Source organism: Epinephelus fuscoguttatus, linkage group LG17 (genome assembly GCF_011397635.1).
Source record: "Epinephelus fuscoguttatus linkage group LG17, E.fuscoguttatus.final_Chr_v1".
NCBI lineage: Eukaryota > Metazoa > Chordata > Actinopteri > Perciformes > Serranidae > Epinephelus > Epinephelus fuscoguttatus.
Window position 1 is genome coordinate 28,211,507 of NC_064768.1, and position 25,656 is coordinate 28,237,162.

Sequence of the window (25,656 nt, forward strand, 5' to 3'; positions counted from 1 at the left end):
GGCTTTGTAAAGGTACAAGTCACCATATAGCTTTGGATGGTAAGTTCATCTAGCAAAGCCAAAGGGTAAAACATAACCTGTTAAATCTTTCTCAAATTAAGTAAAAAATACAACCAAAAGGAAGTTACAGCCTCGAGGTCATATGCCTCCATTTACCAGTTACAGGTTACATTCATGTCTTTGAATACATCAGTGCTTCACACACATTAACTCAGTTTCTGGCCAAATATGTCCACGTCTGTTTCTGAGATATGGCGCTGAGTAATGGCCAGAAAAGTGTTTTTTGCAGAACAATATGATGTCATAGTGAAGTTGACCTTTGACCTTTTGGATATAAAATGGCATCACTTCATAATTTCATTATTACACATTGGTGTGCAATTGTATCACAATTAGCATATGAATTCTTGAGTTATGGCCAAAAACATTTGTGAGGTCACAGTGACTTTGACCTTTGGCCACCTAATCAGTTCATTCTTGATCCAAAGTGAATGTTTATGGCAAATTCGAGGAGATTCTTGAGATGCTGCATTCACAGAATGAGACAGACACAAGGTCACAGTGACCTTGACCTTCTGAACTTCAAAAATTTCATCAGCTCACGGTTAGGTGGACGTTTGTGTCAAATATGCGTTGACAAAAATGGGATTTACGAATGGGCAAACTGAAAACATGATGCATAAGGCATAAAAGAGCCATTAAGGTGAGGTTGTTTGATTAGTATCCATTTCAAATTAGTTCTCAAACTGGTCGTGAGATTCAGGAAAATACATTTTAAACCTTAATAAATTACTGTATGAATTTTCTTCTCAGTATAAACTCTCACAATCTGCCTAGAGAAATCAAAGAATACAAGCAACACCAAAAACCTGAGCAAATGAAGCCAAAACTATTTGCATGACTAAAGACCTCTAGAGGTTAGTGAGAAAATGTGTGTTCTTGGTGAACTGTTTAATTGCTTTGTGCTTAATCGCAATTGTGTGATTGTATTTAAAAAACATAACATCTTGCCTAAATTTATTTCTGATGCTAGAAAGAAGGTTATGCATTATCTGATAGACTGAGGTGGTCAGTTCAGAACCACTGCCTATTCATTAACGCAGTCAAGCCCCTCCTCAAATGCATTTTTAATTATAATAATTACAATAATATTGTAAGGTGACAGTTATTTGAATTTTTAGTATGATTTACATTTGTATTGGACTGATGCAAATCTAATCTCTCGACTATAATAGGGCTGCAACTAACCATTATTTTTGTTGTTGATGGATCTGTCTATTAATCGACTAATTGATCAGTTGTTCGGTCCATAAAATGTCAGAAAATTGTGAAAAAAGTCCATCAGTACTTCCAAAATCCCAAGATGATGTCCTCAAATGCCTTGCTTTTTTTCCACATCCCAAAGATAATCAGTTTGCTGTCATATAGGAGTAAAGAAACAAGAAAATATTCACATTTCAGAAGCTGGAATCAGATAATTTGGACAACTAATCGATTAATTATTGACTACAAATGATAAAACAAGGAACTGTATATTGTTCCTGTGGCAAAGGACTATTGTACAAACACTTTCAGTTATGAATCATGAAACTATTAAATCAGAGCATGAAAACAATAAATTAAACAGAAAAGACACAGCAGGAAAACTTTTTAAACATTTTTATTAATTAATGCAACTTACAGTCAAGCCAAAGAGTGAACTATATTAAGTGATACGTATTCACATTATGTCCTAACAGGGTTTACAGCATATCTTGTGTTCTGTAAGCATACTTGTTAACAAAAAAAAAAAAAAGGAAATGTAAAATAGAAATCAAAGCTTACACCTTTACAACAACAAGAAACAAGGAGCTTAGCAGTGGATGTGAACAAATTAAAAATCAGCAACATAAAGACCCTCACCAGAACAGGAATGACAGCAAATTCAGTTTTGGCATGTCGTGGTTTAAATAAGGGAGAAGAGAAAGAGAAATAAACAACAACTCAAAAACTGAGCTCAAAATGACACAAATGAAGGGAGGTTTGAATTCACGCGGCTGTGCAGGGCCGCCTTTGCCAAGAGACTTTGGTCACTTTGCTTCTCCGTCATGGCTTACAACGAAAAAAAACAAAAAAAAAAAACAAAAAAACCCACAATGAATCGGCCAATGAGGGAAAAAAACAAGAAAATGGAGTGTCCTGGAATCTATGTATGAATGAATAGGGGAATATATTTATTTTTCAAGAAACTACAGATGATTGTCTGTTTTCCTTAAATGAGCGAGACAACTAAAAGTTTTGCAGTCGACTACAACTCCAGGACAGCCCCTACATTCATAGGAGGTAGATAACACGGCACGCGACGAACTCTTCAAGAAATGTGTTTGAATGGGAATCGAGCTCTCTGTCAAGTCTGTGAAATTGTAGTGCATAATTTGTTCAACTTTTAAGGCCAAATAGGAACCTCATGTGTAGATCTAAGGCTATTTTAAGACAAAGGTGCAGGAGCCGGGGAGGGAAGGGGAGGGTTTGGGACACAGTAAGCAGATACAGCCCTTTCACAACAATACCTGAGTCAACAGTCGTGTTACACCACAGAGCCTCACAGGTTGAGTGGTGCACGTCAACTCTTCGCCAGCTAAACCCAATATTTTTTTGGCTACACAGACACAGAGAATGAGCAAAAAAAAAAAAAAAAAAAAAAACACAGCACAGACATACGATGTGGCTACAAGTGAGAAATATTCTGATGAGATTTGCGTAGAAATTGCATAAATGACACATTATCATTTGGCCACAAGGTGTAACGTACTCCCTTGTTATAACAGAACTCTATCAGATTTACCGGTTGTGGCGTGTGCACAGCCTGGAGTGACATTCAAACCTCCCAACAAAGGGGAAAATTAAAAATTTTATTGGACAATATGAAGTACACTACAGAAAAAAAAGTCAATGCAGCATATATCAGGCTTATGAGGTACTTCATGAATATATATAGATATATCAACCTTTTTAGAAAAGCTCTTCAAAGTCATATTATTCCTTATAATTCCTATTGATAGCATAAAATACCTCGTCAGTTATTTCTTTTAACTTTCTGCCCAACCTCATGTGGGCGATTTCATTTTGAGACTGCTTTGAAAGTGCAAAACACAAATACTGATCGTTCTATGCAGCATCTACACGCAAGGTTGCATGATAATTAAAAATGGTTATGTTTTTTTTTTTTTATGTGGCGCAGCAGATTTCGTCAAACCCTTTATGTTGAAAGGACTCACAAACCCAATGTTTGGGGCAGATGGAGAAGAGAGAGATCCGACAAAAGGCACACATAAAACGACTACAAACACGCTGGATGTTTTCAGTTTAGACTAAATTACAACAAACTGTAGTTGGCTGCTGTGCAGCCTCGTATGTACCTTTCGTTGAAGTTTACAATGTTCTGCTACATTGTAAAGTATGTTCAAATGTGTATATTCCCTTTGTAAGTTGTCGCATGCAAAAACTACACCTTTATACCCTTGACAAAAATGGCGTCGAGTCTGGCTAATCGTAGGAGAAATGAACTGAGTAGGAGACAGGGACATCCACCCTGATTTTATTGCAGTACTGGGTTAACACGGCAGAGAGGTGTAGGCATTTGATCACGTGGAGTGGCTCTATCCAGTATGAAACCTTAAACATTCTGGTAAAACAAAAAACAGAAAAAAAGCTGGTTCCAAATGTCGAGACAAACAAATCTACCCATTTGCAAACTATTGTCCTGCTAACTAAAAGTCGAAAATGTTTATTGAGCGTTTATTTGAACTGCGTAAAGTCAAACTAATTACCAACGATCCACAGCCCACACACCCACATTATTGCTGTACATACATCTATCCAACAAACCTTTTCCGCCGCTGCAAACATTCCTCAATATCGCCAACATTTTTGCTGGAATATCAACACATTGTGATAGTGAATAGCAATTACTTTATGATGGCACATTCATCTACAAATGTTCAAGATTACAGTTTACGTCACCACATGACTGAGTCCTAGGTTGTGCTGGGTAGTTTTTGTCGCCATCTTTTTGAAAAATGAAGGACTTGCATGAAACAATGAGACTCCCAATTACAAAAATTTGGTCCCCTAAAATGTAACCAACTAAAGCAACCAACCAGTCATACATGATTACTTGGTTTTCCATTTATTAAGGTTAAAGGAAAGAACAGTGCTCTCACACGATATTGGCTTGTATTGGTTTGGTCACAAGGATTTTTTGATTTTGTTACCATTATTAAAAATGAGGGCTAATATTAGCTAGCACCTGACACTGCTCTGAGGTAGTTTCTTTTCCAAGTTGGTAAATAAAAAGCCAAGTCATTCTGAAGACTAGAAAATGCTTTCAAGATACAAAAATACCCACGTGAGTCTTGCATGACTGGATACATGTAGAACAGCTGGATGGTATTGGTTTGGTGAAGCTCGCTGACAGCTCTATTCAGTCGAGGTCAGATTTACTACAGCCCCGAGCTGAATCCTGAGTGTCCACTGGACGCGGTTACAACGCATTCTGGCTCAGTCACAGCTGCCAGAGATTATCGGTCCCATTTCTTTGCTTTTAAGTATCATTATTAAGTAAATGCTGATTGCATAATATAATGGCTATAAAATAATGCCACCATCAGCGTTTAGACTGGTTCCCTATAAGTCTTACTCCTACAATGTAATTTTGTCTGCCAGCACACAACACCACGACGGGAAAAGTTGTCGGTTTCCACTTTTGGATCAAGCTTGTGTCTCTGAATGAGCTGCAAACATGATTTCAATACATTTGATAAACACGGAAGACGCCTCAAGCATAGTTGTACTTACTGTAGCTAAATGCTAATGTTAGCATGCTAATAGACTCAATATGACAAAGCTAATATGCTCGTGTTTACCAGACATAATGTTCACCAATGTCATCATCCAAGTGTAGCGTGTTAACATGCTAACATTTGCTATTTTGCGCTTAGTACAAAGTGCAGCTGAGGCTGTGTGTTGGACAAATTTGACCCGATAGTGGCACCAGATGAAAAGTTAAGGGCTCCCTAAATGATCAGGATTTATTGTCTGGGAACAGTTCATGTGTTTACAAGATTCTGTCCCGTTCCATTGAGCAAATGTTGAGATATTTGCCAGAGCAGAGATATTTGCCAGAGCAGATCTGTGGCTGCAGGTGTTTGTTCCTGCCAAGCAGGAGCACATCTGACTCGACTCATTCAATCAACTGACCTGTTATAACACAGTTGATTTGTTGTTATCAGGTGTGCTCCTGCTTGGTCAGAACAAAAACCTGCAGCCACGCTTGAGGAAAAGTAAGGGCATAAGTCAATAGTGATCATTCTCCTGGGACCGGGAATGTCTCAACTATTGGGAGGACTGCCAAGGATTTTTGTTTCAACTGACCACATGTTATTGGTACAGCTGAGCTAGCATGGGTAAGAATGTCGTTTAAACAACAATGAAAATGTGGAAGCTGAAGGACTCCAGGGTACATTGAAACCAAGACTACAACCAGACATGACTAGCAAAATGCAATGTAGCTGCATCCAGTGGACATCAGGTATAATGGCTCTCGCAGGTACCCCATTTGAATTTGTGCTCAATAATTCAGACTTGTAGCTAAGAACAATAATATAGGCAAACTTTAACTGCAAAGACCTTGTGGACATCACACCAGTGTCACATGGCTGCAGGTAACTGGGTGGACATTGGCATGATAAAGACTGACTGTCAAAGTGATGCTTTAGAAAGGTTTGTCTACGTACAGGAAGAGGAAAATTATGCTCGCTGAAGCTAACGGAGTGCCATATAAATCATAAACTGTACTTTACAAAATCTGGAAAAACAGCCGTGTAGTAATACAATCACCAAAAGCACTGAACACAAGCAACACTCCAACAAAAACCTCAGCTTCTTTGCTTCCAAGTGGCACTGCGCTAATGAGTTAGTAAGCTGAACACGGGGAGGATTTTAGGAATTTACAGGACAGGAATATATCAGACTGAGGGCTGAAGTAGAAGCCATAAAAAAAAAAAAAAAAAAAAAAATCAAACAGCAAACAAGATCACACACCAAAGCAACCATCATATATATACACACACAAACCAACACACATACAGCTCTTATGTTACAGCACCTCACACGAGCATGACGCCAGAAACAGAAAAGACTCTTTGCAACAGTGTGAAACGTTTTGTCTCCTAAACTACAGTAGCAAACATCTAGAGAAAGACATCTCCACTGTAGACTTGTCTGTTAATCAGTGAAAAGATTGATATCAGCTGTGATGCGGGTGATATCTAAACCAATGATCTATTAAAGAAAAAATAATACTTTCTGCAATTATTAAAGCCTATAAATAAGAGGGAAAAAAAAAACACCAAAAAGAAAAACGAAAAGGCTGTACACAAGAAGCAAACATGAGTATAAATGTACTGGATGGATGGCCTATACAGTATTACAAACCACGCAGGCTCTAAGTACATTCATTGTTATTATTTGGAGTTAGGAAAATAGGTTCTACTCTACAAGAGGTTTCTTTATGTCAGCAATAGTTTCTCTACAAGAGACGGATGAGAGGCAGAGAGGAGAGACGTTGCTATACAGAGGGTCATGGTTTGGAATAAACTGATGTATAGGCTGTTGCTTCTCTGGAAGTCGGGCTTAGACCATTGAAAAGTAAACAGGCTGATCGTTATATGTCGAGGAATTTTATCTCAGCCTCTTTAAACCTTACATTTAAACATGCTTACAAAACAAAAAAAATGGTATATAACAGATCAATTAAATTAGCTTATGATATGCCATGTAGTTTACAAACCAGCCATTTCTACAACCTGCTTTGTCCGAGTTTTGGACACACGAAAAAATGCTTAAAAAAAAAAAAAAAAATGGCCGAACTGAGGTGAAGTGATGTCATTAAGGTTACCACTGCAGGGGTACTAAATGCCAAACTAAGCACACTAGCGCCACATTCATCCAGGCTGGTGTATTCACTTGTTTGATTCATGCACATTCTTGATTTAGCTCAGTATGATCAAGCAGATTTATGTAAAAAGAAACCACCTCTTCTGAATCTTGATATGTATAGTCTGAGTGTTTTATACCTGGTATTAACGTGTGTCTCAGGTGATCCAATCATAAGAGGACAGCGCTAAAGATGGAAAGACTCATTGTGATCTGATTACACAAACTCAAACTAAGCTTAGGCAGTACGATGGTACAGTAGGCTATCTAGAAATTCAGACTACATCGGTCATCTTTCTATTGACCTCACTGGAAAGGCTGTAATGAGGATGTATTGTATGTAGTCCACATCATGCACCACCAGAGGTCAGTCTGGTGCAACAGGCAGCTGAGCTGACTGTCAGTGGTGAAGATAATGTTACAGGGGTATTTCCGTACACTAATACCGTCATGTACCATATTCCCCAGGGAAATTTCAGGAAGGTATGAGAAAATGGAAATCGCCAAAGCCTAGACCACCTATCTCTTGTGGCATAAATGCTAATGTATCCTAGATATACATGATAAATGCAGGACGTGGTTGTTGTTTTGGCGACAGCGTGCTAATGCTCTATAACTTGCCCATTTTACAACAAGTTGCACAAGTATTGTGTGACCACCCATCATTTTGCCCTATGGATGGAGACGTGTTGAATTCTGCTGACACTGGCATCTGAACGTGTACCAACACAACTGCTAATGTGGCTAGCGAGCATGCTAGAAAGCGCGCCAGCAAGAGTTTGGATGTAATAACTGTCTGCAGGGCCCTTTGAACTTAAAGTGCAAGTGATGTAGGCAGTGATGAAATCCGATCTCACTTGTCCACTTGTGTTCGGATCACTGAAATACACGTTAACACCAGGTATAAGCAGGCTCAATGAGGCCTTGCTTTAAACATTATTTTTCTATGCACTGTGACCGTGTCAAACCTTCCAGCGCACTCCATCCTCACACAGCACTTTGGCATCCAAGCCTCTCCAGAAATCTGACTGTCCATAGCTAATCAGCTGTTTCAACACCTGTCAGTTTGTTTTGCATAAAGCACCTTTCTCTCACGTCACTGTACAAAGGCAACACACCTACGCCACTACGAGTTTCACTCTTATTTAACATTTAAAAGGCATTGGGATATTTCTCAAAGACGACACGCTGAATGGTGGTTGGCTAGGTAGAATCCCTCTTTGATCAGCAGGCGTGGTTTTCTGAATGGCAAGTGCACATACTGAGGCTCTCAAGCCTGTTGACCGTGCCCCTTGTATTTTTTTTGAAAAGCCACCAATGCCGACTGCTCCTTTCTAAATTAAATAAGAGGCTGCTAGTCTTCCACCTGATAAATACTCTAAATGCTCCGACAGCTACAAAAGTCCATTCTTGTTTAGTGCAAAAACAACATTGTCAAATGTTTGAGTTTTTATCTCCAGGAAAAGCAATGCCGTTCTGATCTGCTATTTTAAGGTGCTGGTATAAGGTAATGTTTAACAGGAAAGGAGCAGTAACAACAAACACAAAGCCATTTCCCAAATAGACAAGTAGATGCTATGAATTTCAGCACATTCTCACTGAGGACACCCATTCATTTTCCTCACTTTCATTTCCAAAAAAGCGGGCTCCACCTGACATCAGTCTCCATAAAACACAAAGGAAGATCATGCTTGTACATAAGGGCATTTGACTACAAATTATTGTTCTGTGATGAAATTTAACGGATCAGAGGCCTCTCTGAATCACATACTTACATCCAGTGCAACACATGGATTTCAATACGTGCTTTTTCAGGCTGAAGAGGTTGTTCTTTCCTGTTTTTGGTTTGCAAGCAACTTTTAACAGTCTTACTAACAGTACCACAAGGGCACATTTGCAATTTCTCCGACTCAAGGACTGGCTATGATCATAGCTGATGTGGGCTTTGCATTTGTTGTTATACTGCTCAGGTGGAAAATTGAAAGTCTGTCGTTTCACTGGTGCATAGAATAAAAAAGGAAAGAAAGAAGGGAAAGCTGTGTGCGAATACAAACACACTTCAAGAATTTGGTCGTACAGCTCAACGCTCAAAACCCCAAAAAGAAAAAGAAAAACACATTCTCTCTTATCAGTTTGAGTAAAATATGAAATAAAACATCTCAACTACATAAACTGAGAAAGCGCGTTCACCATCATGCACACCAAGCGTTTAAAACCTCTACTGTCAATGCAAGACTCAAACAATGCCAATTAGATAGATAGCAGGGGTAATTATACAGAAATGGCCCGCAGTGTGATGTTACCATAACACTTAAACAGGTAACAAGAGGTAGAACACACGGCCATTTCCATACAATTACACCAGTGTCACGCAATATGGCCGAGCCTCCCGCTTCGATTGAGGAACGCGCGTCTATAGAAGTCATACCAACGTTCTGCTATCAAAAGTGCATCCAAATTTACATGTTGTGAGACCAGCACCGATAAGAACAATATTGACATCATAACAGTAAATATCAAGTACGTGATTTTCAGAATGCCCCACAAACACAGTCAGTCGGATTTCTAGTTGCTTTACAGGTAATGAGTAAAAAGGGTAACACAGAGAGGTCGTCAAAGGGAGAGAAAAGATCCTCAAAACGATGAAGCATCTTCTTCTTTTTTTTCCTTATGCATACAAGTTAAAAAGCCTCGTTGACCAGTCCAGTGAGGATTTAAGGTGGTTTACAGTGAAAACTTCTAGCACCTAGAATCAAGATGTCCTTTTGTGCTTCCATGTCTTTTGAATATTAATCATGTAAAAGTTTGTAATCTTGTTTGGCTAAGAAAGATTGTGTGTTTACAAAGGATACACCAAATTTTCAGGCTATAAAATCTACAATTTTACAAATGACCACATAAATACTTCATCCCCCTTAGAAAGGCATGAAGATGCTGATAAGCACTAAGAAACGCTACTAAATGCAACATGCTAAAAAACAACGACAACAAAAAAAGCCCTGATTATCTATCTCTATAAATGACCCAAATTCAGGTGAGATACCCCACTGCTAAATCTCTTGGTTAAAAATGATGCATAGTTAGAAAATATAGACTACTCGCCTCCAATCAAGATTATGAGAACATTCGCCAGCTTAACTTAGTAGTAAAACTTAGATGGGATGTTAGGAAATGTCTAGAATTATTAGTAAGACTGTAACAGTCTTAGAAGGCAAGATAATATTTGCATTTAAAATCTGTATACAAATAGACAGTGTTAATTTAGACTACATGTGGGCCAGTCATTAAAAAAACTAATATTTTCATCAGCCTCCACTGAAAGCTTATTCAAAATATACCTTATTACCAACGTTACTATATAGTATAAAGACTCACAAAAAGTCATTTGCATAAAACCCAAGCGTTTGTGCGACGGCTGCTCCCAATTCATGGAGCAAACACTTTTTTTTTTTTTAAGGGAATTTCAATCAGATAAAAATGTTGCAGCTTTCACTCCACTGTACCGAATGCCTAGATATCGAGACGCCACACAAACATCCCGCTCTGACAAAGACGCTGCAGAAAACACTATCCTACTGCTATATACATTAAAACATAGAAGTAGGGTTAATGCGTATAAAGGAAGAAATAAACAATTATCACAAATGCCTAAATGTCTAAAACATGAGTCAGCTACATGCATATTCATAACAAAACTGATTGAAATTAAATTACTACAAAAACAGAAGGGGGAAAAAAAAAAAGATTTCATCAAGTTCCCCTCTATGTTGATTTCTAAATCATGTGTCTTTCATCAACACGGCTCAGACTACATTAGAAAGGTGTCCTCGTTGGGAACCGGTCCCAATACGCTATATGTCTCTGCATGAGAATGGGGTTAAACTATTTCTGTTCGGACTAACGAGAGTCAGAGAGGGATACGACCGCTGTTCTTTCAATCTCTATGTGGACACTAAAAGCCCTCACCTAGAATAAGTGTTGGTTCAATGGTTGACAACAAATCTGATGAAAAGAATCCTTTTGTAAATTGTCACCAGATTTGGCATAAAATGGTCATCAGTGTCAATCAAGGACAAATACTGAAAACCCAGCAGATGTGGGCCTAATAATTCATAGTTGGTTTTTTTTTTTTTTTTTTTTAACACAGAAATGACAACAGAAAGGTGGTCTCAAATGGCACTTTTCATCACATAGTGCCCTATGTGAAAAATCATACACAACCCTCAATATATTAAGTACTTTTGTCCTGATTGAAGTACCCATTCTGGTCAGTGCACTTTGCTTTGATTGGCTGATAAATAGTTTGTCAGAGGAGCAAATCTTTAGGCATATAAACAGTTAACAGCCCCCTCATCTTTGATGAACTTGATACTTCTCCTTTCGAGCACCAAGACCCTAACAAACAATAGAAACAGGAGAAGGAGGGTAAACATCTTCCTCTAAATTATAAATCACCCCGATGTAAAATGATCCTGCCCACTAGTTTAGAAATGGTTGATTTCTTCTATCAGTGTACAAACTTTTCCTTTTCCTTTCATACTTTGCAACATATGCCCCTACGACAAATACAAACACACACTAATGCACAACATCTAAATAAAACCTCTTCCAGCGTAGACGCCCGAGAAAGGGGTTCTTTTGCATCTTACAGTCCACTAGCTGGCTTGATTTGGGTAGGTCAAGGGCTGAAGTACAATTGTAGACACATGGGTAACTGACAGGTCTGTTGGGTAGGGAGATCACTACGTGAAACCACTTTGACGCTATCTACAGCTGACAGTGAGACAGCGAGGGGTAGTGTGTTCCATCAGTGGGGTCTCACCCACGCCAACCTGGGGTTGTGTGCTCTCAGGCAAAGTACATGGTGCGCAAGGTGTCCTGGTGGATCTGAACGGCCTTGGCCAAGGCCTGTTGGTCACGCCCATTACTCTGGCCTGATGTATGACTGCCCTCAGCACTGAAACAGCAAAATAAAATTACAGAAGGGTAAAAACAGTTAGGGTTTTCTTCAACATTTCAATTAGGTTCGATCATACACTGAATAAAAGAAATGGCTGTAGCCAGGCATTTCTGCTGTCTCCATCTTGGTTCGTTGGAGCCAGACGTGAACTTAAACAGACGAGACGGTGGAGCTGGGGAGGAGCGAACAGTGAATCCCACTGAGAACCTGAGGACATCATTTACCAACCTATACCAGCAACCTAACTGCACCTGACTCCTGGCTACTTTGTGCAAAGTCGCTTCAAGATGCATCCGGAATTCACATTAATTGTGAAATTAAATTGGGATGCTACTTTTGGCTAGCCAAAAATGACTCTTTAGAGTGTCTGTAATACAACCAAACACTGAACAAGACATTTTTAGGCAAACAAAATATATCAATCAACTTTTATAAAGTAAAAACACACTGTGAAAGGGTCGAAGTTCAAAGACGAAAACAGGTAGCATGTCCTAAAACATACCTGCTTTGTCGTCTATTTTACTCTAAGAAGGATCATAATGTACAAAATGAACATCATGCTGTACTGAAGAAAACTCAAAACTAGTGTCTTGAGAACATACACTCATTATGAAAATGTTTACTGAGGTAATAAATCAAGGGAGAATTGGGGTCATTTTCTCCGACTATACAATCTGACTTCGTTTTGCAACCAGTGGAGTCGCCCCCTGCTGGCAATTAGAAAGAATACAGGTTTAAAGCACTTCAGCATTGGCCTCACTTTTCAAACCCAGAGGCTATGTCTACTTCTTTTATACAGTCCATGGTTTTAGTTTAGCAGAATAAATGTACACAAGACTGCTCCAAAGGGTAGTAGACACAGCTTACCTGTCGTGCTCTTTGTCCACCAAGTGATAGCGGGCCCGGAAAGCCACCAAATGGGCGTAGTAAGCTGGTGCTGGGATGGAAACTGACCGGGTGCAGCGCACATAGGTGTGGCATAGCTGGTAGGTGAGGACCTGCAGTTCATCTGAAGAGAAGTGGTTGTCGTCCCAGAGCACGTGGTAATGAGACGGCCGGCTGGTACCCTTCAAGGAGTGATCATGGATGACAACCGTTACTTTGTGAACACCAGGTGAAACACTGCCCGCACCATGAAAAGACTTATGTTGTTGACTAATTTAGCTGATGATCCATTTGTTTTTCATGCATAGTCGAAAACTAAGAAAATCAATTAAATTTGCCCCCCTATTTTTTTTCGATTCAGTTCTTACCTGAATGCCAGCGTGACTGCAAAGGTAGAAGTCAAATTCTGACGGGTGAGTGATTTTGGTGTCCACTGTGGTCCCTGCAGGAATGTTGCCACTCTTCCCAACCTGAAAAAAAAATCCACACAACAATGCAATAGTGAGTTAGGATGGTACCCATACATGTTAGGATATCAACCTTGAGCTGGCTTGGTGCTATCCGTGCATGCCGAACATCTTTTCCTACTGTTGGTTTACTTCAAAAAGGTGCATCACTTTGATCTCAAACTTTCATTATTTTTTAAAGTTGGTTACAAAACTGACAAAAATCCCTCCCCTACCGATACAATACACAATACTGACCCTCTCATTTCTGTCCATACAGAAGAGTCTTGTGTGATGTCTCTTCTGCACGACCACAAAGGTGATACCAGGCTGGTAGTCCTTCTCTAGTTTTATGCAGGCCTCACGGATCGCCAGCAGCTCATGCTGAAGGACCTGTACCTCAAAAGACATTAAATTTGAACAGGAAAAAGTTGTATAGATGATGAGAAAAACACATCAACTACATAGGCATAAACACAGGAAACATTAACACTGAGCTCTGATTAAGTGCCTCAAAATAAGTCTATCCTTTCTGGTTTTCCATTGTTTATTCTGCATCATTTCTGGTATGTGTATCACCTGGTTGAACTGGCCCTCAGAGATGCCATCACGGTAGTAGATGATTCTGGTAGGCTTGAAGCGGGTGGACTTGTAGAACTGGATGAGCAGCTCCCTAACCATGGTGGCCAGGTCCTGGATGATGTCCTGGCGGTGCTGCTGCACCCGCACTGTGGCACAGTATCTGCTGGGGTGGGCATCCATACTGCCAACGACCTGAGAATGATATACAGCTTAGTATCAAAAGAAATAGTAAAATGTTTAACATCAAAGTGTGGACGAAAAATAGAAAAACTCTTCACATGCCTTACTGAATTAAGCGTTTTGTTCTGGGTTGAAGAACTAATTGGTCTTACGTGGCAGATCAAGTGATGTATCACATGTTCCGGTTTGGGAGTGGGTTTTGAAAATCAAACCTATGCAGGACTCTGAATTGAAGCAGTAGATAAGCAACTCCCATGTATTGAGAGGTATAATTACTGTTTTTCAGGAGCATTAATGACAGCAATTTAACGACTTCGGTTCCCCATCAGCAATGGGTGTCTGCAGCAAGGTAAAGTGATAAGGTGGGCATTTTTAAAGGTGGCTAAATTAGATTGTTTTTTACATTTTGCTGCTGCCCCCGCGATAGCAGTACACTGCTTAGCTTCTGTGGTGGTACTCCTGCCTGCTTCCTCAACTGGGGGCATGCCACCCACCACCTACTGTAGGCAATAGAGCGTCCCAGGAATGTTCTAAAACCAAGAAATGAGTTAGCATTTTAGCACTCCTGGTTCCCTTGTCTTGAAGTCAATGGATTTTTTCAATAGGGTTTTTGGTTTGGTGCCGAAAGTCTGCGGTTAACACAAACTTCAGAGACTTTCATGTTTTGTTCCAAGACATAAAATTTGTCAATAAATACCCAACTTGTAAACGTTGAAGCTTTTATGTGTCTTTAAAAAGGCGGTTGCAAACAAGCGGCTAAATGAGACTACAGAATGTCATCACGGCAAACACAGCTTCACAGCCTTGTTGTGGTGGCGACGCCGAGTCATGCAACTGTCATGTAGTTTGTTCAAAGCCTAACATCAGCTTTTTACCTCTGGCGACTGCAGTTAGGCTCCAAAAATCAGAAAAAGTCGCGTTCATTTGTGAAGATTATCTTTCCGAGCAAAACATGTAAGTATAATTTTTATCACAGAGCTTATTTTCTGTGGCTAACAGAAATACACCACCCCTGGAGCACTTCACACATGTGACTATGGATAAGTATCTCACACAAGCCCACTTTGAAAAATTCAAACTATCCCTTTAAGAGCTGCAGAGATGGTTGTTGATTCTCTGTGATGTTAGCACTTACATCACACCCCTTTTAACTATCTTGTGAAGGGCAGATGGCCATGTTGTGTTGTGTGATGTGGTGTTACTTACAGCAGCAATGGAAGGTTTCTTTCCATCTCCTGCAGGCGGATGAGTCACATCTGCACCAAGGAAGATCACTGGCTGCTGGAAGACCAACGGTCTGGAACAAGAACACAGAGTGTAGACGCTTGAAATTCAGCACAAAATATTAGATTTTCCAATTTAGGATAAAAGTTGATGGGTGTCTCATTTAAAGATAAACACATGATTAATTTCAGAATTTTATTACTGGTATCTTCACTGACCTGCCCTGTGGGAGGAGGATATTATTGACACCGCCCAGCTTGACATTGATCTTGAGACAGAGGTTGGAGAGGGTCTGAGGTGTTGTCTTTTGAACATTCTTCACCTGCACACACTGCGTGGCCATGCCAAGTACTGTGTCCCCAACACGTTTCACCTCAGCTGCAACACACATCAGAACAATGAGGAGATATCAACAGATTAAACATGTACGAATAGGATGGGAAAGGGTGTTAAAATGACAGAATGAATTTGGAAGCGAATAGTAGAGCGGGTAGGAAGAATCAGAGAGAATGTGGTTATTTCCTAAAGTAGAAACAGAAGCAGTGAAACTTGCTCAGCAGGCATGTTCGGAGACATCAGACCAACTGCCCGAGCTTCAAGTTTAACTCTTTCTAATCACACAAATCCTCACACATTTGGGAAAGTGCTTTAAGCAATGCCTCGCCACTGCAAAAAACCTTTCGTTTAAACAGCTAGAGTCTGTGATGTCAGTTAGTGTGACACTTCTGCTTTAACAACTAAAACTGTCAGACTTTAATTGCATGTTGTCATGGTGTTATTACTAAAATCAAATGTTATTTGGCTGTAAAAGGACAAACTGACTTAATGCAGAGAAAGATACATAAATATTTGGGATGAATGTTGATCAACTCGAGCAAAATCATCATCTTTAGCAACTGTAGGTGATGGAAAACTTTAACCAGTGGAATGAGCAAGATGTTAAGTTTGCAGTTTACAAGATGTTGAGTACGGTCAGTCAGGATTTCACTTGACACAAACTGATTGCTCGGGCTTAAAACAGCCTCTTATGTCTGCTGCAGGAATATAAATCATGCAGCACTGACTTTAACAGCAACAGACTATATGAGTGGATCCCTTACCGTAGACGGGCGTCTTTCCCGGTAGGATGACGACCACCAGCTGGAGGCCCTGGTAGGTGTACTTCAGGTGCCTGAACATAGGCTCCACGCTGTCTGCTCCCTGGGCGTACTTACAGAAGCAAGGCTGACCCTGGATGGGCATCCCTGCATCCCGAGAGATCTTCCTCAGCTGATCTGTGAATGCTCTGAGACAGAAGAGGAACTTCTTTATTCACAGCTCGGTGAGGTTTAGTGATTCAGGTTGCAAGAGAAAAGAATGGCAAGCAAGAAAAAGTCCAAGTCCAGAGGTGACATTTTTAAAACTTTTGGGGTGAATTGTCCCTTTAAACTTTTATTTTAACCAAACAAGACCGTATACGTTAAATAAGGATATTAGATTTACTCTGAACTGCAACATATCTGAAAAGAACAAACCCAGATACAGTGGGGCCTTTAAGTCTTCACATGCTATCCATTCTATCAAACACGTCAACACTGGCATAAAGCTTGAGACAAACTCTATAAAAGTCACAAATGGAAATGACAAAACCTTGCAGAAGCATTGCAAGTGAATGGCACAGCTGTACGTAATCAGCATGCACTCTGACGCCCCTGTGGAGCTAAAATACCTCGGTCCTCATGGGGGCAATACAGTGAAAGACTCTGTGAGCTGTGCTGTCATGACAGTTGTGAAAGACCCAACTGAGGCACAAATCAAATAAGACAGCTTTGTGCTGTTTCTGCGCTCCCGACTGCAGCATTTGAAACTCCAGCTCGTGGCTCAATGTATCCTTGTGTTTGTGCACTTCCATAGGATGTGTTCCAGGCCCTACTTTATGCCCGTCCATCATGAGCTGCCTGCCACCAGAACTGACACAAGACACATGTACAATGAAATGCAATACGTGCACTTTATGTACGTCACTTACTTGAGCAGAAGTTCAGTGCACTGTCTCTGTGGTGCAAAGCAGGCGATGGCCCACACTTTGATTTCAATGCCGGTGTGGAACTGCTTGTTCCTCATGTCCCATACTCCCTGGATTGGTGTGGCTATTGCTTTGTTCTGCAAGATGTAATGACAGCAGCCTTATTAGTGCTTGTCACTGTACACAAGATTAAAGTATTCCCATAAAACTTAATAATAACAATGAATTAATTGAGTCGCAGCTACATGCACGAAGAGCACAGGCCACAATCAACACATCCAAGCTGGTGATCAACATACCCTGCCTCCGTACAGAATGGAAGGTGCTTGTAGGACACGGCCATTCACTTCTGTCATCTCATCCCTCACCATCACTCCAAATTCACGAACGTAAGGGTCAGTGTTGAAGTTGGCACTTCTCATCTGATAAACAAACAAAGCACGGCAGTTGAAATACATGTGATTGTCATCTGAATTCCAGCAAATTTAACAGTTAAGATCTCAGTTAAGAATCTTCTTAAAATATAGTCATGATAAAAAAAGGAAAATGCAACAATTGTTGTTTATTTTTTACATATACATGTTTATTTCTCACAAAAATCAACAATTAACACCCATCCTTATTTCAAATTAGCCCAACCTTCTGAGCAGCATTTTCAGTGTGTTGCTGAGGCAGTGCTGGTGTGAGTCTACATGCAGTAGGTACTGTATCTATGTCACTGTTATGACCGAAAACTATGGTAGGTTGCCAGGGTACCAGCCAATTTATGACCACTGTCATGAGCACTCCAGCAGCCAATCAGCAAACAACACTGAGCCTGTGCTTGGCATCAAACTGAAAAACTTGGCAACACAGGCAGACACTTTTTCTTATCTCACCAAACAGTCAACTAAAACATATTTTTGAGCAAAAAAAGTCAAGACAGGCCATGCAGTCATTATTACTGATATCGTTTTATTAAATATCCCATAGCCTTAGAAATAAATAAATGTATAAATATGCTACTTTGGCTCTGATGCAGCCACCTCTCTGTAGCCGTGCTCTATGTCCCGCCCACAGCGCTATCTGATTGGTTACACATCACAAGTAATGGGCAGACATGCCGATGCACATTTAACCTGTGTTTGACTCATTTATATGAGTCAGCTGTCACTTCACTCTGCGTCATGCACTTGCACAAATGCAGCAATGTGAAATTTTAACTCGCAAGCTCACAAAAAATGGGCACATATGCAACCATTTTAGTTTGCAGTCTAGAGCCATGGCTGCTACCAATTTCAATTTTCTTGCCTCCTGAGTCCTGACTTATTATTGAATCATCGTGCATTCAACAGACACACAACTGAGCATTCAGTAAACATTAATTTTACAACTTACCAATTTACTAATCTCGTCCTGACGGTCTGGTGCTGATCGGGCTGTGGCACGAATCATAGTGGAGGTCTGATTGTCTGTCAGCTTTTTGATGCAGCGCTGTCCTGCCACTATGTTACACACCTACAGAGAACACACGTGAAAACGAACAAGTTCAGAGGAAAATCAAAAGTGAATCTGTAATTTTTCAAAAAGCAAATAAGCTCATGAAGTCAGTGATGCTTACCTCTAGAGGTAGGTAGGTGTGCTTCTGCTCCTGTCCCACCTGTAGACACGGGAGGTGGGGGTATCTCAGGATGAGCTTGTACTTGTCTTTGAAGTACTGTGCTACTGTGCATTCAATAGTTTGGCCATTCTCCTGCTGCAGGGGGAACCTGAGGGAAGCACATACCAGAAAGATACAGCTGATCCTTACATACACAGGGCATTTTTTAACCACACAGTCCGACACTGGACACTGACTAAACCAGAATAATCTTCTGAGCTGTTCAATGGGTTTCATATAAAAACCTGGTTCAAATGTACATTTAACTCAGTAGGTGGGGAAAAATAAAACGTGGCAGAAGTTTACACCAGTCTATCCCAATTTTAAGCATTATCAAGCATCCACATGACTTGCATCTGGACCAACATGTCATGTTTTGTAAGTTTAATACATAGTGTCTCTATGGCAGTGGAGGGATGCTTTCCTATCCCAGTGTACATTATGTTACACAGTGCTTGACTACAGATTATGTACTTCAGCAACAGTACAATTACCACGAATGAAAAGTAGACAGAAGAGCTTTCTTACGTTTGGTGGCTGGCTGGTCTCCTGGTCACGTTGCACACTCTGTACTTTCTCTTCATCTGCCCACAGTGAGTGATCTCCACCTTCAGGCCTGGACGGAGTAATCACAATGAAGGACAATAGAATTGAGACACAACCCACAAACACAGACAGATGCTATAGGTCATAACTAATAAGTGACAAATATTTAAACTGTTCAAGTACAGATATCGAGGTTTAGAATAAAAAGTTTCTTATCTTGCGTGACTCTAAACTGACAACTGAATCAGGTATAACATTCAAATCATAAAAAACATTATAAACTGAATTAAGTCTCATCATTTCCCACCCTTATTGTAAATGCATTTCACTGATAAATAACCCAAAATAAAAACTTCAACATCTCGTTTTTTTTCCCTGAGAGTCAATGTCTTTTTTCATTTGTTTCCAATGAGGAGACTGCTGCCTGGAGTGCAGCTGCTGCACCCAGCACCCAGTTTTTGTGCGACCGCTCCAAGTACTCCTAGATGAAAATCTCTTAACATTAAAGAAAGGGGCTGGTGTCTGTCACTGTCGCTCCTTCACTGTCTAGCTCGAACTCTGTCAGAAATGATCACAACCGGGACAGAAAAGCCCAGCTGTGGGGGCAGACTGGCCACACCGTATGTTGCTGGTGAGTATTGTGCTTTTATAAATGTATGGGCTGTGTAGTCAACCTTTGGTTGATGTAGTGTTACCTTGGCGACCAAGCTAATGTTGATGTAAAGATATTTTAGCCACAGACACAAAACCAATGTGCAGCACCCCATAAAAAAGCACCGAAGTGCCTTTTTAATCAAGCGTTAGAATGAAGCACTCCCCGGCGCCCTGCCATAGCTTTCCTGCCAAAGACGACTGCTAAGTGGACACACCGCCTAATTGACAAAGACTTCAATAACCACTACTAAGTGAGCTCCTAAGCTTTACTTACCTTTGATTTCCTTTGTAAATTTCACTCGCTGAGAGTCTGTTAAGGGCTTCTGTTGTTCTTCGATGCTTTTGAAATCCAAGACCTCGCACATGAACTCAATTACAGGCTGGGCTTTGTAGAACGCAGTGGCAGAGACTGCAAACAAAACAAGCACACAGAGGTGAGATTCACATCAACGACTCCACTTCATGTGACTCTTGTACAATCAGCGTGAAAGTTACCGTCGATGTTGAGCATCATTTTCCAAAGGGAAGGTCTGACAGACTGGTGGAAGCCAAACCACACCTCTCTGCCACCACCAAGGGGGTTTGAACATCCCTCTGAGGGAGTGAAGAAAGAGCGGCCCACCGGGGTATACCTATAACAGAGGACAGCTGGTTGTGAAATTTCATTGACATGTTCTGGGAAATGGAAGCTACTCAACAAGCTGGTTAAGAGGGAAAAAGAGATGGTCAAATAGAAGTTTCAAGTCTTAAGTCTCTACAATTTGATTGTCTCACCACACTGAAACAAACGTAACCAACTCCCTGCCACTCTCAATCATAAAAAGTATATCCAATTGTAATTAGTCCTAAAACATCTGCCATAGTCACTGGACAACAGGCATACGGCTGGCCATGTATTTATAACCATAACCTGTAAGGACAATCAATCATCCATCAATGAATCAATGTTCAGTAATAAAAGCAACCCACCTCATAGAGGGCAAATGTCTCATGACCACATCCAAGGCTTGGACGGTCTCAAAGGGGACGCTGGGTAGCCGCCCTGATAGTGCCTCGTGCAGCGCTTGCAGGCTAACGCAGGACACCCACTTGATGGATACTTTGAAGCTGCGGTCTTTGCCTTCGCCAGGAATCGTTACCTCCAGCTCCACCTGTGTGGTGGACGGGCAAGGAAAAAAGAGAATAAGGCCATGCTGTAAGTGTTTATTCAATTCCTCTAACAGTATATTGTTGCAGGTTGTGCTGAAATGTACATACTTTGTCTCTGCCTATGGGCAAAGGCATGGCAGTGTAGAGATTCTTCCTCCCGTCATACACTGGCTTTCGATCACCGAATATTTGCGTTTTAAAGTGCTGGACCATGTGCTCCACGATTTCACTGAGAACAAAATGAAACAAATGAATTACACTCCAACAACTGATCTAGCACATGCCAGGGGCTGCGGATGACATATACACGTATACATACCGGTTGACCCTCCTGGGGCATTTCTCAGGCTTGATGTCGATGTCATAATGGTAGACCTCCAGTTTGGGGATTTCCATCTCGAAGAAGTTGGCCTGGAGCTTGATTGTCCTGCCCATGGTGCCAAAGTCTGGCCGTGATGGTGGCTTGAACACATATTCTGGCACGGGGGAAGATGGCGGGTCTGAAACATCGGGGTCAAAAGACGGAAAGAGGCAAATTGCACAATTAAAATCCTATTATGCAGACATCAGAAATTTCCCACGCTCTTAAAAGCCCAATTAGTATTTTTAGATCGCACAGATATAAAAAAGTTCAGAAAACCTCATCAGCGTCAGAAAACATTAGAGTGAGCAATGTCCTTATTCACACAGGTCAACTAAAGATGCAAATTTCTTCTTTTTAATAGTTACCTTTCACAAAAACTATTTAAGACATGCCTCAACCAGTTCTGCACAACCTGTTCAGCCGTGTGAACTAATAATACATGTGGTAGGTCATCAAATTTGTGATGATGAGACAAACCCAAACTGACACACTACTGTGGGATACCATAGCCTATAATGTTTTCAAAAAATGGCAATCGTAATCACAGATTTGACTGACAGTGGTTACTACTAGATCTGAGGTGTACATTTTTGGCCTTCTATAGCAAATTTGTAATCGTGAGACTTAAAGGGCATCTTCTTGGTGAAGGCTGTCCACAGTGGACTGAATAACTCAGCAGGCAATTGGGTCAAACCCACATATCTGCCAGGAATTTTCATTTCTCGAGAGCTCTTTTCTCGTGACACCTTAACATGAACCCTTCCTTCATCTTGTTGGAAAAACACACCACTTGCTGGGCAGTCTTGATCTTTCTTTCCCATTTAATAAAAGGAAAATGACAGTTGTCAAAGTTGTAATTTATCTGCTGAAAATAATTTCTGACACTGAGGTGAGATGTGAACGTGCTGTTACAGAATCAGTCTCCTTTTACATCTGCAGCACCTTGCTTCATTAATGGTTCTAAAGTTTCAGAAATATTAAGAGCCTATGAGTCAAGTTATCATCTATTACCACCGCATAGTTCACTGATTGTTGTGGTTTGCTGAAGGCGGACACACTTGATTTTTTGAATATATATTCCGAATGAGTATCTCCCAGTGACTATTGAGCTTGTGAGTTGGCAGGCATTTAGGTGTGAGTGTTTGGACTGTCCCATCTCCAAATCAGAACCAGTCTGTGCAGATTTTTAAAGGTGTTGTCGTCTATACTGTGTATTATCCTGGAAGAGATACACTTCAGCTGTCATCACCAGAGGACAGGCTGAGCCAAGACGCTCTACATGTGCAACTTCAGATATTACAGTGAGACTGCCAGGGCTCACTCTGCAGTCCCCTCAGTGCCTTATCTTTGTGCTTCAGCTCTGTTCATTCAAACAAAATAACACCCATTAAACTGGGTAATATATGGTGGCTATTATTGAATAACCTTTAGCGTGTGAAAGTGCGTTCTCATTCAGAGCACAAAGTGAGGTGCATTCAAAGGAAACTGACTATCTAGACTGACATTGTCATCTTTAGACTCTCACCTACAGCGTCAAATGACATTTGTCCCATTTCCTGGACAATTTTATAATTTAGTAAGAGGGTTAAATCGTGTTTCAGATGAGTACACACAAAGCATGATGTTGCCACTTGCACTGCACCAATGCTGGGACCAGTTTAAGGCTTGAAAGCCCGAATATGGGAGAAACTTACCAGAGCTTATTGACCCAGAGGAACGGGGTCCCTCTTGCATCTCGGTGGCTACAGAGGACAGAAACTAATGTTATAAGTGCACAACAATCCCCTTGATGTGATATGCACTTCACTTGAGTATATACAGCGGTGAAAACCTACATTTGAGTTAGAAAGGTTTACAACTTAGCAGATTAAAATGAACTTTTTTGACAGTAGAAAGTAGCAAGAAGAGGCAAAGTACAGACTGTCTCATTGCTAACACCCTGCTTCATCTCAGCATGTCCCGCTCTCTTATCACTTCCACAACACCGTCGTCCACAATCAAGGGCGACTTTCTCAAAACTCTTATCAACATGCACACAGAGGGAATCGTGCAAGCTGGCAATCTAACTCTACTGGAGCCACCCTTTCTCCTGGAAATCGCCTAATGCTACACACCAGTTCGACTGGTCATATTGGTGCGTACACTGACCACCCCCTCCACCGCCTACCGGACAGACGGCGGAGCTCTTTGACTATAGACAGGTTCAGATACAGGAACTCTGCCAATAACTGTACAACACCTCACCATGGTATAGCATCAGCATTATAGTTTCTGTCCCAACTATACTGGTTTGCATTTCAGTAGCCTTGCACACAGCAAATTTGCACATCGCCATCTTCCACTCAACCTCATTGCATTCTTAAAACTAAAAATTCAACATGTTTGCACACTTGTTTTATGTCTATAAACAGGTAGTACGTCATCTTACGGATATATGTTTGCTATAGTATATTCTGTAGATAGTCTATAAATACATGTCTAATTCTTACAGATTATGCTGTGCTTTATTTCTATACTGACACATATGTTCTCTCTACTCCTGTGATATGTGTATCACTGTGTTTTACAGCTCCTGTGCAACGCTTTAATAACTTCCTGCTTCAACAAAAGGATTTGGATCAATAAATTACATCTATCTATCTATTTTAGTAGCACAAAAAGGGCAGGGGTGCCTTCTGCAACACTGTGAACAAACCATAAAACAATCACTACATTTTAAAGTACTGCAGCACAGTGTTGCTTTTGTTTGTACAGTTTGTAACTCAGGATTAAACGTATATGAATTGTAAATATGAACCATAATTAGTTTACTTGCCAAATGAGTTCACTGCTACACTTTCTGGACATAACCTCAGTCCAAATGCATGCCTGCTCCTCGTCTACCCTTTACCCGTTCACTGTCATTAAACCCGGGCTACATCGAGCGATTTAAGACATGTATATCGTGGGCAAAAGCGATGCAACATAACTCAGATCACCAGATCTAAGTTGGAGACTGTTAGCTGACCATAGCTAAGATTGGTGATGAGATTAGATAGCATGGTCGGCCGCTAAATATTGTTTTAACTCTGTATTTGGTGTTCAACTACGAGACACTCCGATCGATAATAGCTGTTTATACTTGTAGGATTTGTCAAGAAAATACACGACAATCGACCCCACTTTGTGAAATTACATCGCGAGGCTAACTAACAACAAGTTCGTGAAACGAGGTACCGTTGAAGCTAACTTGGCTAACAGCAGCTTCTTGTTGTTGCACGCTAGCTAAGCTTGGCTCTACTACTAATGCCTCCACTTAAGACCGGGACGACATGTTCTTGATCAAAGGCTTTGTTGAGTTTCATACTAACTAGCTCAGTGAAACAGGAGTCGAGCCTGAGTTTCAGCGACAGAAATGTAGCGGCACAGTGTGTTATTTTCTTTCCTAGCTGCATCACTTAGCCGATGCTAATGTTAGCTGCACCACTTACCTCCAGCAGAGGAATACATTTTGTCGACTTTTTAAGCGTGTGTCGTGGACGTACAGATACTCCACTTTATCTGGGCCAAATTCCACCTAAACTCATGCGTGGTCGAAAAGTATTTCTATGTACAAGAGCGAGGGAGGAAGCCCAGTTCGGAAATAAAGATATTTAGTTAGCCAAGTGGTAAATATTTGGAGTCTCTCATCCTCGGCACGGCCCCATCCCCCCAACACACAAAACGGGAGCCGAGAGAAAAGATAGCACAGAAAAGACCCATGCAGGGCAAGAGGCTTCACTCCCAACTACTTCCGTCGTTGGCCACTTCCGGTAAAGCAGCCGAAATGTTTATTTTCATACTTTTTTTGTTGTATTTTTTTTTTTTATCACACAAAATATGTGTTTGTCCCACCAGCGCAATGGTTTGAGTTGTTAAAAATATTTAATCCGTAACATCTATTAAAAGTTGACACTTCCGTAAAAAGAAAAACGTTTTAACAGGTACAATATGTGCTGTTCCCTCTGTAAACGATTTACAGTTTAGATAAACTGACATCTATTTTTTCTTTTAATTTTTCAATTCTTT

The 25,656-nt window shown here is 40.7% G+C and overlaps 1 protein-coding gene across 2 annotated transcripts; it reads right to left on the bottom strand.

The window, feature by feature from the left end:
* Window positions 1-2,100: 2,100 nt before the first annotated feature.
* On the bottom strand, window positions 2,101-25,298 carry ago2 (argonaute RISC catalytic component 2). 2 transcript variants are annotated; one of them, XM_049602219.1, is made up of 20 exons: window positions 25,080-25,298; window positions 23,304-23,351; window positions 21,565-21,745; window positions 21,354-21,474; window positions 21,066-21,247; window positions 20,592-20,728; window positions 20,371-20,505; window positions 19,425-19,512; window positions 18,858-19,005; window positions 18,635-18,754; window positions 17,557-17,679; window positions 17,261-17,394; window positions 16,353-16,537; window positions 15,471-15,630; window positions 15,235-15,325; window positions 13,846-14,040; window positions 13,525-13,659; window positions 13,189-13,290; window positions 12,803-13,002; window positions 2,101-11,932 (listed from the first exon to the last, which is right to left on the bottom strand). In XM_049602219.1, exons 1-20 carry the CDS (start codon window positions 25,096-25,098, stop codon window positions 11,824-11,826), a joined length of 2,613 nt encoding a protein of 870 aa, XP_049458176.1. In that variant the 5' UTR covers window positions 25,099-25,298; the 3' UTR covers window positions 2,101-11,823. The 2 variants fall into 2 exon arrangements, with proteins under 2 accessions (XP_049458176.1, XP_049458175.1); XM_049602218.1 differs by having other exon boundaries at window positions 21,565-21,760.
* Window positions 25,299-25,656: the final 358 nt, after the last annotated feature.